The following is a 14,673-nucleotide window of genomic DNA, read 5'->3' as shown; positions in this document are numbered from 1 at the left end:
GGTCCATGAGGTCATGTGCAGGTTTTTCAGAATGTGATATGCTCCAGTTCCGAGTCCTGCCCTCACCTGGCCGACCCCTGAGTAGAGACACTGCCAGGGAGCAGAGGAGGCTCCGTTGGCCGCCATCTTGGGAACATTTCCTGCTGTTTTCCCAGGAGTGACCACCGTGTTATCAATGACCACACTGATGATCGGGTCCCGCACATCTCTTCCCAACACCAACTGCTTCATCAAGGCCATCGACGTGTACCTGGGGATCTGCTTTAGCTTTGTGTTTGGGGCCTTGCTGGAGTACGCTATTGCTCACTACAGCTCCCTGCAGCAGATGGAAGCCAAGAACAAGGTAAGAATCCTGAGGCCCCTTGGATGCTCGGTCGCTTTGCCATGTGCTGCCCTCTGGAGGTGAGGACCCGGTATCTGTCCCCAGTGACTCACTTGGTTCCAGTGAGTCCCATCCTTTCAATGTGGGCACATCTGGAAGCCATGAGACACTTGAAAAAGGTCATTCTTTTCACCAAATGCAATGAGATAGCAATACATTTAATTTTCCAGCAGAAAATAACTCTTATCCACAAACAACATAAAATTACAAGAAACAAGAATCCATGAAAAATCTAATATCCAACCACATTTGATCAGTTGTTTAGAAGTTTCAGATTACTATGGAGTTACTATTTAATTCTTTTGTTGCATTTTTGCATTTTCAATTTATACAAGTAGAGGTTTATAAAAAAATTAAATTAAGGTAAGTTTCTTGATCAGCACATTTTTCTGCTAATTGGAAAAGATTGTTATTATTTGATTTAGCAGTAGAACATCATGGTTCGCTTATCTGAATAATAAAAATGATTATTATTATTTAAGCACTTACATGCACAAAATACAAAACTTCGGGAAATACTATATCATTTAAAATGCTCATAACCATCAACAAGTTTCCTATCTCCATTTTGTGGAATCTGAGGGATGAGAAGGGTGAGGGATTTATCCCAGGGATTCCAACCTGGATCTGCTGGCTTCCAAGTCTCGCCCCTGTCTCTCTGTTCTTCTTACTGTGGGCAATGGGCCTCGCTCTTAGCTTTTCCTCTTTACAGCCCCATGGAACCCTGGGGTCATTTGGAAGTCAAATTGGATAGATGCTACCATACTTTAATAGATCATACTAACAGGAAAGAAAATGATAGGATTCAATTCCCACCCTTGGCAATGAGCTAGGACCATACAAGGTCAGGAGTGAGCAGACGGGGAGGACTCAGAAGAGGCTGAAGAGGCAGTTGCTTCCCCTGTGTTCTGCCATTGGGAACAGCACTTCACAGAGGCATGTTATCCAAGCAACCTAGGCAAAGAAGTACAGGCACCAGCCGAAGAAGAAGGTGGTTTTCATTCCTCACACTCCCTGCAGGCTCCCTTAAGGAAGGAAGTCTAGTTACCCACAAGCCTCTAGTTCTCTGATTGGCAAAAGGGGTGTGGCTTATGACTGAGCTCCTCCACTGAACACACCAGAACACCCTTATTTTTCTGTGTGTACAATAACAGATGCACTACTGAGTACTTGCTGTGTGCTAAACATCCATCAACAGTTTATAGTTCCCGCCCCCCAACAACCCAGTGAAACAGGCACCACTATTGTCCTTATTTTACTATTGAGAAACCTGCCATTCAGAGAGGTGAGGTGACTCATCCAGGACCCTCCTCCTAATAAATAGCCTGGCCCCAAATCCAAACCACATTCTGTCTGACTTCATTACACTCCCCGCATTCTGGCTACCTCCACAAGGTTGGAGAATGGCAACTCCCTGCAATCACAGGGAGCATCACGACTTCCATTTTGTGTGGCAAAAAGCCCTCAGGACACGGCTAATTTCTATTATCTCGCATAATCACTTACTCCTTCTTCCTGGAAAGTAATAGAATTTCACCAAATACTTGCTAGAGTCTTCACATAATTAATGTATTCCACTTAATCTCCCATCATCTCCTGAGGTCGCTATTTATATCATGACCCATTTTGCAGGCAAGGAAATCAAGCCTTAGAGGGATAAAAGTGAATGGATGTCCACAATAGTAAGAGGCCGAATGGGATTTAAACCCCGGTCTGCTGACTTTACAGCCTGCACAGCTGACACCTGGCCCTCTGCCCTGCATATCTAGGAGGGCAAGGGTCGTTCTTCTATCATGCATGCCAGGGAACTACAGATAGGTGCCCACAAACAGGACAGCAGGACTGCAGGTCTGGCCTCCAGCTCAAGTCTGAGATACTGGATACCACTCTTTACTACACTGATTATTCAATGCTTAGGCCTCTACGCTTTCATTTGCTTACTGCCCACTTATTTTCTTTGCCGAATCAAGTCTTCCAAGCTAACGGCATTGTTTATGAAGCAGGGGTCAGCGAAGGAGGCAGAAGAGGTCAACATCACTAACATCATCAACAGCTCCCTCTCCAGCTTTAAACGGAAGATCAGCTTCGCCACCATTGAAATCTCTGGTGACAATGTTGACTACAGCAACCTGACAATGAAAACCAGCGACAAGTTCAAGTTCGTCTTCCGAGAAAAGATGGGCAGGATTGTGGATTATTTCACAATTCAAAACCCCAGCAATGTCGACCGATATTCCAAACTACTGTTCCCTTTGGTTTTTATGCTAGCCAACGTGTTCTACTGGGCGTACTACCTGTACTTCTGAGACGGCACTGGGCTTTTCATGTGCCGTGGTTCTCCAGCAGAACCAGGGGATGATGTGAAGGGAATTCTAGGCCAAGCACGCACTCTAGCACAAGGGTGCCACAAGTGGCTGACATGACCCTTATTTCTGCTCAAAGGATGAGTTGTCAGCTCTTTGAAATTCTAAGTTGTACAGCACAACGGGTTTTATAATGGACACATCAGCCTGTACCTCTTTCACCTTATGAAGGATGGCCCTGTGGAGCCCAGGGCTGACCCTGTGCCCAGTGGCTCCCTGGTCTGTATTTATCTCGTATCCCACACGGGAAGGTGACAGTAACCCTCAAGTATTGGGGTTTGTTTCTAAATTAATCATACAAACTATTTACCAAATCTCTGCAGTGCTCATAAAATACACTGCTGCCCATTTAGGGAGTAACATTTTCAAGTTTTTGATTAAAGTGAAAGGCAGGCCTATATCAATTCACCTACTAACTCAATAGTAGGATGAGTTTTTAATATGAGGATCATTTAGTATTACAGCAGAATAGTCTCTAAATTCTAATAAGTCCTCTCATTGGAAAATCCAATGTAAGTGGAGAGAAAGTTAGTGGATCAGTAATCTAAAGCATAAATGCCTTGTTTCTAAGATATCATGGGTCCCCAGGCTAGAAGACTTTAGGTCTTCATCCCCCCATTATACACGCCTTACTGTTTCACTGTGCGTGTGCATCAGTCCCTAACACTGCAGATGCCCTTCTCTTACATCGGGGAGGGAAATGGAAGCATTTTCCAAGCTCATTTAGGAGTCTTACCCTGGATGGTCGTCATGAAGACTTGCAGAATGGAGTCCTTCTTCCAGCTACCATCACTCAATTCTGGCAAGATACTAAAGGTACCAGGTGGACACAGTCAGGACGCAGGCAGAGGCCCTCTGTCCTTCTATCATTCCGAGAGCAACACTGAGCGCTACTTTGCCAGAGGCAGGTCCCCTGCATCCTTCCAAGAGGAGCTTCCGTCCCTGGGCTCCAGTGACAGGAGTGATACCTATTGGATAAGGAGCCATGTAACCCAGGGGCAAGTGGCTTAGCCCAAGTAGACTAGGCCGTGCTCAGATCCGCTAGCTGTCCTCCTCTGAGCATCTTACCCTGAAGGAGCAGGAGGACGCTGCCCCTGAGCCCTGAGTGTTCTGAATCAGCAGGAGCATGCTCCAGAACCCACGGGCAGGTTCCAGGCGAGCTGTCTTCTCCAAGTCCAGCCGGCCCGCCCTGACACCAGGAGCAGGAGTGTGCCTCTGCCTCTGCCCCTCAGCTGGGCTCAGCCCACAGCAGCCACGTAGCGCTCACAGCTGTGCCAGGAGAAGGCTCCCGTTACTTCCGAGAACGTCACCATCTTCAGCTCTTTAGCTCCCTCTTCTAACAGTGCGCAGCTTGACCTTCCTTTCAGACGCCAACCGGCTCTAGAAGGTGGTTCCTCCTCCTCCCTGGCTGCTTCCCTGAGCGCTCATTCTCTTTGCCATTATGACACTACTCCCAGTTCAGTTTCTAGGGGTTTGATCACCTGAACGTCTAATGAAATGTTTCTAATGGGTGTGGGGTGGGTGAGAGAGGTGGAATGTGCTTGGATGGTTCTGTCATGTTTGTGACATTTTTTAAAAAAAGAATTAAAAAATAATTCTGCTTGGAATTCCCATTTAAGCTATTATATAAGAACAACTGTAAATATGTGAAACTGTGAAATAAATGCACCACGTGAACTACCCACCAGATCGAGTGGTCCTCTACAGACTGTGTGTTCTAAGGTCCCATTTGGAAAAGGTATGCATGGTGGTGCAAATGAAGGAGCTCACCTCCTCCATTCTCGATTTCCTCCCACCCACATAGCACACAAATACATCCTCTCTCTCTCTCTCTCTCTCTCTCCCCCCCCCCACCCCCATTTCCTGCACAGGCGACACACCAGGTGTTTTTCCTTTGTATCACAGCACAGTGACACTTGGATTACAGTTAAACCACTGGGCACTGGTGAGGCTGACAGGTTCGACTCAGAAAACACCACAGATATGCTTTAAAGACTTCTTTGTTATTTGGGATTTCTCTCTCTCTCTCTCTCTCTCTCTCTCTCTCTCTCTCTCTCTCTCTCTCTCTCTCGTTGTTGTTGAATGAGAGTTTTGCCTGAGAATATGCTTTGGGGGAAAAAAAGAGACTTTGGTTTTTATATCACTCTGTACTTCATGTAAGCTACAACATTAGAGTTCTCAGAAAAACTCTTCATTTTCTAGATCTGTCCACATAGACTCTCTTTCCAGAGTCCTTTGTACAAACTGTTTATTTCTTGGGTGAAAATATCAAGACTCACCTCATCAAATTTTCCCAGGACATGAAACTTAGGTGGGGTCAGGAATATTCTAAGTCATGGAAATAAGCATTTTAGTTACCTTGATATTGAGAATAGCAATAGTCTCAATATAGGTTGTTGTATAGACAAAGAAAGGCGTTTACTAACAAGTTAGTGACAGAAGGTTGGTTTCGAATGAAAGTGAGGGAGAAATGGAAAATGACCGTAGCGAAAAAGAGCTTGAGATACAGCAGACGAGAAGCTGAGGCTGAATGGGGAAGTACCTGCAGAAGCAAAGTTCCATGTAGGATTCCAGGGCCAGCAGGTGTGTGGCCTGCAGGCAAGGGGCTCACCATCCAGGGTGGAGACAAGGTCCCTCTTCAACAGTGAGCACCATCTTACACGTGCAGAATGGCTCAGCTCCACGGCAGTGAACTACTACCCGTCCATGACACATTCACTGCCAAAGAGTCTTGCTTCTTAAAACGTTCCCATTTTTAAAAATTGACTCGACACTCAGGGAATTACACTTAATCCAGGATCAGGTAATTTACATGTCATGCCCATAACTTAGAAAGAAAACCTTCAGTATTTGTTTCATCTATTTTTAGTTTTAATATCTATTAAATTACATATAATTTTCAACATTTTTGTAAAGAATTTAGATATATATTGCATTGCAGAATATTTGTTGAAAATCTCTAAGTCCATTTTGGTCCACACTTTTAAGGAGGATGTACAGAAACAGAAAAAGAGAGAAATGGCAGAAGTGATTAAACTCATGGAAAACAAGTCCAGTAAGAAGGAGCTTTTGCACACTGAAAAAAATGTCTCCAAGAGTCTGATCACCATTGTTAGGTTAAAGGAGGGTTTTGTATAAGGGACGTGCTGCCCCACTATTCATCTGAATCAGTGGGCTGAATATAAGCAAATGTGCACAGATGAGCTTAAGATAAAGTATTGTTGCTTAGAAGGAAGAAAGTGTGCAACTTGAGTAAAGAAATACTCAGGTTCTCCACCAGGAAGTTTCCCATGGGAATAGAGTCAGCTCTCCCTGTTGATCTAGCCCCCACCTACCTCAGAGCACATGGCTCTATGCCACCAGATAGTCTTGGAAGGTCGTAGATGCAGGAGATGCCTCTGGCTACAGAAAAATAAAGTGTCCTACAAAGTATTGCTGGCATAAAAGCAAATGTCTGGTGGCCCAAGAGGCTGAACTTAAAAACCATTGTGTCTTTTTGGGACCGCCAATCGAGTCTTGTGATTTGCAGCTTTTAACATCTTAGGTGTGCTGCAGGACTTGACCACTTCCTGTCACTTACAATTGTGCCTTTCCAGAGATTAGAGGAAAATCAATTCCATTTGGAAAACTGGAAAAGGGAACAGAACACACGAAGTGAGTGAGAGGCTCCAGGTTTATCCAGCTGTGCTCTTTGAGGACATAAATATCTGCAAGCAAGTAATCCCTTCTCCTCTATGAGAAGCCAATCATCAAAAGGTCTCGGGGAGTTGGGTTGTCCACACCCATGTTCATGGCCTGCTTCTTAAGTAAGGGCAGGTGAGTTTGATGATTAAGATCCTCCAGGAATGCAGTTTCATATTTCACCACCCAAATCTCCATTTCCATCCAGAGGTTTCTCTTCTAACCCACTACAGAAACTTGGCTAACCTTATTTGAATCAAGTTACCTTTTGCCTCTTTTCCATATAACTCTTCAGAAAAAAAAGATAATGCATTAAGCCTGAGGCTGCTATCCTTACCCTGTTTTCAAGGCTGGCCCCTGGCCAGCATCAGGAACTTGGATTTGGGAGCATTCCCTAGTAGGTAAGAGTGGCTTCATGTGCCTGAATTGTTTGTGGGAATAAGGTGGTTTATGCTGAACACCTGATTTCTCCCAGGAGTCTGGAATTGAGGTACATGATAGGCCGAGGGTACCAAGGTGACTGGACCCCAATGACCATCTTGGGCACTGAGTCTCTAACAAGCTTCTTGGCAGAAAGCATCCCACACCTATCAAATTCCATACTGGAGGAATTAAGCACTTCCAGGGTGACACATGAGAGGACTCTTGGAAGCCTGTGCCACTAGAAGCCTGATCTTCAAACCTCTCTCCCCAGGCTCATTTTCCTTCACTACTTTTATTGTCCATCACTCTGTTGTAAGAAATCCACACCCTACATTGGACTCTACTGGGTCCTCTTCCCTGCTAGTGAAGCTTCCAACCTGGGAGTACTACCAGGGACTGGGACGCACATGCTTTGGAGCAGCCAAACTTGGCTGGTCATAAGACTCACTGATGCAGTTTTGTAGGTAACAGCTCCCAGGGGCTCCCTGAGACCTGCAGACTCAAGACCGGTATTTTTCAAAGCTCTCCAGATGTTTCTGCTAGAAAGCCAGATGGGAGGCCAGATGCCAAACACCTTGGTAGAAGAGAAAAAGCTATGCGAAACAATGTTTTCAGAGGGAAAAGATACCACAGCATGTCTGTCACATGGAAGAAAAGAATCCAATTGAATGTGATTATTGAATATGAATAATGTATAGAGCAGACAGGAAGAAAATTTTTGCTTTGTCTCATTGAATCTTCCATGTTAGTGCCAAGAAGGAACAGGAAAATGTCTATTTCTGATATGACTGCAACATGACAAAAGGCATCCGGTGAGTGATAAATGTGGCATTAAGAGTAAGGCAGGGGTCCAGGTAGCAGCAGCTCCTCCTCGCAGTAGCCAGTGTTGGAAAGGCTAAACCTTGACAGTCATGCAAACAAACCCAAAACTCTCAGAGGCAAACAAAACTCAGACTCCAGGAACCAGAGTTCCGCTTCTGCAGGGGGCAGGAAGGGCAGCTGGCTTGAATGATGGATGTTTCCTTGGTCCTGGGCTCAACGCCAGCATCTCAGTAAGACAACTCAGAGTGATAAAGGGAAGTGCTCAGCTAGAGACTGAGATCATCAGAGGGACGTGAAAGGGAATCTCCACACTCAGCTGATGTTCCCATTCTTACACTTCTTTCAATCTGACCCACCAGTTTATTCTGTATCTGCACCAAAGACAAAAGACTTCTGAAACTGGACTGCAGTGTGCAAGTTACCTTGGGGGGGCAAGACTTTTGTTTAACCTCCAAATATTAGAAATCTTAAAAGCTAGCTTTTAAGGTGAAACCTTTGATGGACTATTTAACAAACAAATCAATGTGGATAAAATACAGAAATGTGGTGTGACTGATGGATAAAGAGTGGGTTTCTAGGAGAGACTTCTTTATAGAGGAAGTAGGCAAATATGTCCCTGATGGATTTTGCTTTTTCCATAACAAGTTATTGAACCAATTCACCAAAATATATCTTGAAGAATCAAAAAGCCCTCATTCATAAATCAAATCCTATCTCTGGAACAAAACAAAGGAAACGGGAGAGGATGACAGTAGAAAGTGATAAACACAAATATCACCAATAAAAGTTCGACTCGGAAGCCGTGGCATTTGAAGCCACAGACCTCAGGATGCAATAATAAAGTGAATTTTCAGAATGTAAAGAAGTCCCAGGAGAAATTATCCATTTAAAAGAATATGAGCTGTACCTTTTCTGAATGTGTATATTGCTCCCATCCTAACAAAACACTCTAATCCATTTCACAGTGGGATTCAAAGGCAAATTCTCAACAAGGGAAATAGAACTTTGTTTTTTATCTACTCCTACAGTAATTTAATATAATTTATCAAGTTATTTCTTTTCCACAACTGCATACCCTTTCACACGTATCCCAAAAGACTAATCCAGTTTAATTTAGTGGAGGAACCCAGAAATGAGAGTCAGGAGACCTGGACTGTGCCATTAACTTAATCTCTATTTGCCTAAGTTCCTAATATGTCAGATGGAACAAAAATATTCAGGTTTCCTATCTCACAAGTTTGTGGTAGGGCTGAAAAATGAGATTATAAATACGAAAGTATTTTGGAAATATTTGATGTAAGTCACACAAATGGACCTTAATTAGTTTGATGCATGATTATACCTATGTTACGTGTCCCTAGAAAATGACAATTGGGAGATAGCTGGGACGTGATGACGTCCATCCAGCTCATGTGACCTGTTGGTAGACAAGGGTCAGAGGTGAAGCTCAGGGCACATGCCGGACTAGAAGCCGCCTCCCAAGCTAGCACACTGCTCCCGTGCCATCTCCAGATGGTGCTGCCTAGGAAGCTCATGTTCCGCCCATGCAGAAGTGACAAGATGTCAGTGTCTCCGAAGAACAAAAGTCACGATCCCACAGACTTGACAGCATTACCTGCAGCCTGTGTCGCAGCAATCTTGCTCAATCTGCCAGGACTATGATATAAAGCCAGAGTACCTCTGGAGTCTTTCCTACTAAATCAGATCACTCCTTCTCAAAAAGGCCTTTTAAAGTCACTTTTTAGCCTAGAGGACACAGTTTTTCACCCCTTCGCTCTGTAAGTCCCTACAGAGGAAATCACAAAAGCTGGCATACCAGGAAGAAAGAAAGAAAGAAAAGAAGGAAAGAAGATGTTGACCTGGCTAGCTGCTCCAAGAACATCCTGTTTCATTTCTGCCAAAGCAAGAGACCTCAGAACACCATCTCTCTCGGCGCCGCGTGGGTGATTATTTTAAAAATACTTTTGTATGCACACACGATGCCTTCCATGGCCATGAATTGTTTGCATTTTTAGAAATAAGTTGTGTGTTCTGCCACTATAAATGGTGGTAAAGGTATTTCAGATTATCTCCCATTTGCTTACTGTATTAACCCAGACAGTACATAAAGGGCAATAAAGTTATATCTTGATCAGAAAAGCATACCGTGCTTTGGTATCGCTCAGCTCTCATGGGCTGTCATCTGCTCAAAGTTTTATAATGCTTTCCAAATAGAATGCAGGTATAAAATAACTTTTATGCAGTTTTCTGGGGGAAAATATTAAGAATAATCACCACAATGCAGTCAGTCCATCAGTGGTTTTTCTCATTTTGCTTCTTCCCAGATATTTGAGCTAGACCCAATGTTATGAGTCCCATAAAAGAACAGTAGCCTGTGATGCATAAATGCTAGTCAATAGCATCAACTGATTAAGTGCCAAGCACATACTAACCACCTCACCTGCCCTACCTCTAGAGGTTATAGAGGTTATTAAACCTCTTTCCAGATGAGGGAAATGACTCACTGAGATGAAGTGGCTGGCTCAAGGTCAGACCATCAGGAAGTGGCAGAGCTGGGATTTGAACCCAGGTCTAAGCTGCCTCCCATAGACCCCTGCTTCATCCACTACACCATTTTGCCTCATTCTTCGCAAGTTGAATGAGAAGTCTGTAGAATCTGGATCTGAGTTAGACAATTAAGAGGAATGAGAGAAAAGCAAATAAGAAGAACATGGCTCTTTTACCTTCCTGCTTTAGAAGCATCCACTGAACTTCCCACCTGCAAAGTCACTCACTTTCAAGGCTGAGAGGACACACACTGACTGATCCTGGAGAAATTTGTGGAGTTTGCTGGAGTGGTTAGGAGCTAAGCTTTGGCCTGAGTCCACCTGGGGTCAAGCCCTGGCTTGGTCTATTACCACATAATTATGTGACCTGATTTCACCTCTTTGAACCTCATTTCCTTTTCTCTAAATTGGGGAAAACCTCCTCATAGGCGTCAATGATTTGCTGAGTTTGGTGCGCACATCAATTCTGTGTGCAGAACACCTGACAGAGTTCATAGCTTATTGTCACGTGCTCAATACACATTATCTCTTTTTTATTGGAACTTTTGCTGGGAGGTTGCTGTATAAAAATAAAAGACACATTATCGGTAAAACAAAATAAAACTCACAGTTTCTGGTTTAACAGGTTTTTGTCGGCACCTAATGGCTCTCCATCTATTAAGAAAGCCTTAAAAACAAAGAGTGAATATCAAGCACTGGTTCCTATTTTCAAAAACAGATGTTCTCTTTTGGGCTCAGTCAGCACTAAAGACTAGTCAGACAGCCCAAAATAAAATCCATGGTTTCTCCTGTCAGTTGAAGTAGGAAATTAGTGCTGCTAAGAGAGTCAAGAGTTCCTAGAATTTCTAATTCATATGGCAGTCCTGAGCCTGTACATCCCACACTTTATTTTATCATAATAAAGATTTAGATCTCCTTTACATCATTCCCAAGGCTCTTCTTTAAAAAAAAAGAAAAAAGTCCTAAATAGGGTTGCTAAAAATAAAGTAGCAGCCTGGCTTCTAGGGCTGAAGCAGGGACCACCTCTGGGTGGGTCTTCTACTCAAGGAAACTATCAGATCTTCAGTCTCTTCAGCTCTGACTTGACTTAGGAGACTATGCAGATGGCCCGTTAGGAAGAACACACCTGTATTAGTCAGTTTTTCATTACTATAACAGAATACCTGAGGCAGGCTAACCCTCTAAATGAAGGTTTATTTATTTCAGTTTGGGATGTGAAAGTCCAAACAGCATGGCTCTGGCTTTAGTCTTGAGGCCTGGTTTTCAGTACCTGCATCACAGCATGGTGGACAGCAGGGTTGGAGCACATTTGAGAAGAGATCATATCTCAAAACAGGAAGCGGGAGAGAGATTCAGGCATTGGGCTTGCTTGTATAATAACTTGCTCTCCCAAGAGCTCAGGAGTCCCATGTGAGCGACCTGGATGCCCAGGAGCTCCTACCAGGCTCCACTCCACAGATTCACCTCCAACCCTGCACACTGAGAACCAAGCCTCCAACACAGGAACCCTGGGAGACACACTGCAACCATATGCAAACCGAAGCAGCAAGTGAGGACATTCACCTCCGGAGGACTCAAGAGTGGGAGAGATTTGGACAGGGAGTGGGGAAGGGCGCTGAGGTGACTGGCTGCATCCAACGCCAAGTTTTGCATTAAAAGTGAGACCCCATAGTTTCAGACAAGCCAAACTAGGCCGACTCTTTCTAGGTGTTCTTACCAAATATCACTCACAGGCCTGGGTCCTGATAAGGTTAGTTGTAGGCTTAATTTTAACTTCCCAGTGAGGCCTTTCTGTCTTCTCCAAAAAGGTCAGGTCTCTATGCTGCATAGACGGTACCTATAGACTGAGTGTGCATGTGAGTAAATTAGAGAACCTCGTGGACATTTTAGGGAATACACTATGAAGAATGCTGAAATGAGATCCTTTGGTAGAAACAGACTTTGGGACCAAAGACTTTTCAAAATTGAGATGGTGAAGAAATACTGACTACAGTAAAAAAGTAACTCATAAAATCTAATTAACACGATGAAAAAGTCTTTATGTGTCTGTGTCCACATTTCCTCTTCTTGCAAGCACACCAGTCATCGTGGATTAGGGACCCCTGGATACTTTCACTTCAATTACCTCTTCAAAGGACCTGTCTCCAAAGGCAGGCACATTCTGAGGTAGCGGCTGTTAGGACTTCAGCATCTGCATGTCAGGCAAGAAATGAAGAGGCTGGAAATGACACTTCAGCCCCCAACACCACGCAGTCCCACCCACGCTTCTGCATTGCAGAGACAAAGGAAAGAACCCGAGCCTCTGCTGTTTCATCTACCATCTCGTTTCTGGCCCAGTTTTTCTCCAGCCATCTTAGCTCTTATCCTATCTCTTCCGAACTAAGAGAACCCTGTGACTCAGGTCCTTGTATGTCATCTGTCTTCCTTTTGAGGACAGCTGCAGTGACAAGGGCCTCCCTGCCAATGCCCAGAGCCAACCCTGAAGAGCCTGCATAACGCCCTGTCTCTGCTTCCCTTCCAGGTCCTGAAACTTCCCCAGCTGCCGAGGGTCTCCCAATACATGACAAGTATTTAAAGCGCACAGAATCCCAAAGATCTCCCGAATGGTGGTCTTTCACAACCGGGGCAAAGGCAGGCCACTCCCAGCTTGACGGCATTCACAGGTGGACGGCACTTTCTCAGCAGACACTCAGCGCCTAATCCAGCCAGGGCTACTGTCCTTAAACTGTGAAGAATGGACCTTGCCCGCTAACCTCAGAACCAGGACCCAGCCAGAGGGCATGGAGGTTTGGTTTCTGTAATGGAAAAAAGGGGATTTCTTTTTCCTTTTTAATTACCTTGTTATGTGATAGAAGTCATAAGGTGAAAGAAAAGTATGGAAAGTTGTTTTTTATATCCTTGACCTTCTGATAGCCTATATGTTTTAGGGACAGATAACTTCCTAATGAGACTTTTTATAATAAAGCTTTCACTGCATTGAAAAATATTAACTTTTGCAGTTCTTCCGGGTAGATCAAACGGACCCTGCAGTTATAGTTACAATATCCTAAAGATTTAGCTTCTTGGTAATAATGGGTAAGAGCCTGAGCATTGCCACGGGCCAAAACTATATTATTTGAAATGAAACCTCTCATAAATATCCAACTACGAAGTCACTATCTATCAACTGCTGTTATATAAACAGGACAGAGCAAGATCGCCCATCTGCCAATATCAGAGCTGCCACAAAGAATGATTTAGTGTCCAGTCCTCACAAATTAAACAAGCTCTTGCTCTGTCAGCCAATTCCGGGAAGCCTCCTTTGGTTGGGGTAGCCACAGTGTAGGAGGGTCCCAGGAAGGAGATGGAGGAGGGCCAGGAATCTCCACTCGTTTCCCTTTTGCCAAAAGCTTGGACCTCCCTCAGCCTTGGCAGCTTCCTTCTGGGTGGTCCAGGACATGGTCAGTTCTTTAGAAAGAACGTAGCAGCACCCAGGGGCTGCCTCCCACTTCCTCTTTACCCTGGCTTTCTCTGTGCCCTGTGGCAGTCAAGCCCAGAAGCAGGCCATGTCCCGCCCCAGAGCCTGGTGTTGCCCTCACTCCCCTCTGAGCTCCAGAAAGGCTGGAGAGAGGTGGGTGGGCCGCACTTGGAGGAGCTCTGCCGTCTGGGGGTGCAGCCAGCAGCAGAATGCCCATCCAAGGGCAAGCGGTACTTGCCATCGCCTTTTTACATCTTCTATTCCAGGGCCCAGAACTTGACAGTGATAACATGAACTCAAGCCATGAGTTCCCTTTTTTCCCCTTAAGTCTAAGACCTTGATTTTAGAAAACAAATGAAATAGTCACCACTTATCTATTATGTTCCAAGACCTCCAGAGGATGCCTGAAACCACAAGCAGTACCGGATTTTTTATGCACTATTTTCCCCCTGTACTTACGTATCTGTGATGGAGTTCAATTTAAAAATTGGGTCCAGTGTAACAGCAATAATAAAATAGAACTATTATAACAATGTACTATAATAAAAGTTATATGAACATGCTCTCTTCTCTCTCTGTCTCTCTCTCTCTGTCTCTTTCTCTCTCTCTCTCTCTCTCCCCCCATATAATAATTTTGGTGAGCACTTGACTGTGGGTAACTGAAACCAGAGAATGAAACCACAGATAAGGGCGACTACTATAGTAGCAGATCAGAACATGGAGCAGAGGGAGCAAGGGGACCAATCTAGCCTCCTCCAAACAAAAGAACTCATTATAATTAATGTGTTCTTCAGCTTTGCACCACTGTGACCAAAATTCCTGACAAGAACAACTTAGAGGAGGCGAGGTTTATTTTGGTTCACTGTTTCAGACATTCTGTCCATGGTCGGCTGACTGCCTTGCTCTGGGCCTGAGGTGAAGCAGAACATCCTGGTGGAAGTGCATGGCCAAGAGAAGATACTCAGAAGCCTGGGAGCAGAGAGGGAGAGAGAGAGAGAG

General features: G+C 44.5%; 1 protein-coding gene across 3 annotated transcripts in view; it reads left to right on the top strand.

Moving 5' to 3' along the window:
* Positions 1 to 13,209, top strand: part of GABRP (gamma-aminobutyric acid type A receptor subunit pi) — a 32,056-nt gene extending 18,847 nt beyond the window's left edge. Inside the window, exons 9-10 of one of the 3 annotated variants that reach the window (XM_079143820.1) lie at positions 156 to 343; positions 12,739 to 12,932. In XM_079143820.1, coding sequence (XP_078999946.1) covers positions 156 to 343; positions 12,739 to 12,792 — 242 coding nt within the window. In that variant the 3' untranslated portion in view covers positions 12,793 to 12,932. Of the gene's footprint in view, positions 1 to 155; positions 344 to 2,385; positions 4,428 to 12,738 lie in introns of those variants that run through there. The other 2 variants (XM_079143819.1, XM_079143821.1) reach the window with 2 other exon arrangements.
* The last annotated feature ends 1,464 nt before the right edge of the window (positions 13,210 to 14,673 follow it).

Source organism: Sciurus vulgaris, assembly GCF_902686455.1.
Source record: "Sciurus vulgaris genome assembly, chromosome: 6".
Lineage (NCBI taxonomy): Eukaryota > Metazoa > Chordata > Mammalia > Rodentia > Sciuridae > Sciurus > Sciurus vulgaris.
This window is presented reverse-complemented; position numbering and strand designations above follow the sequence as displayed.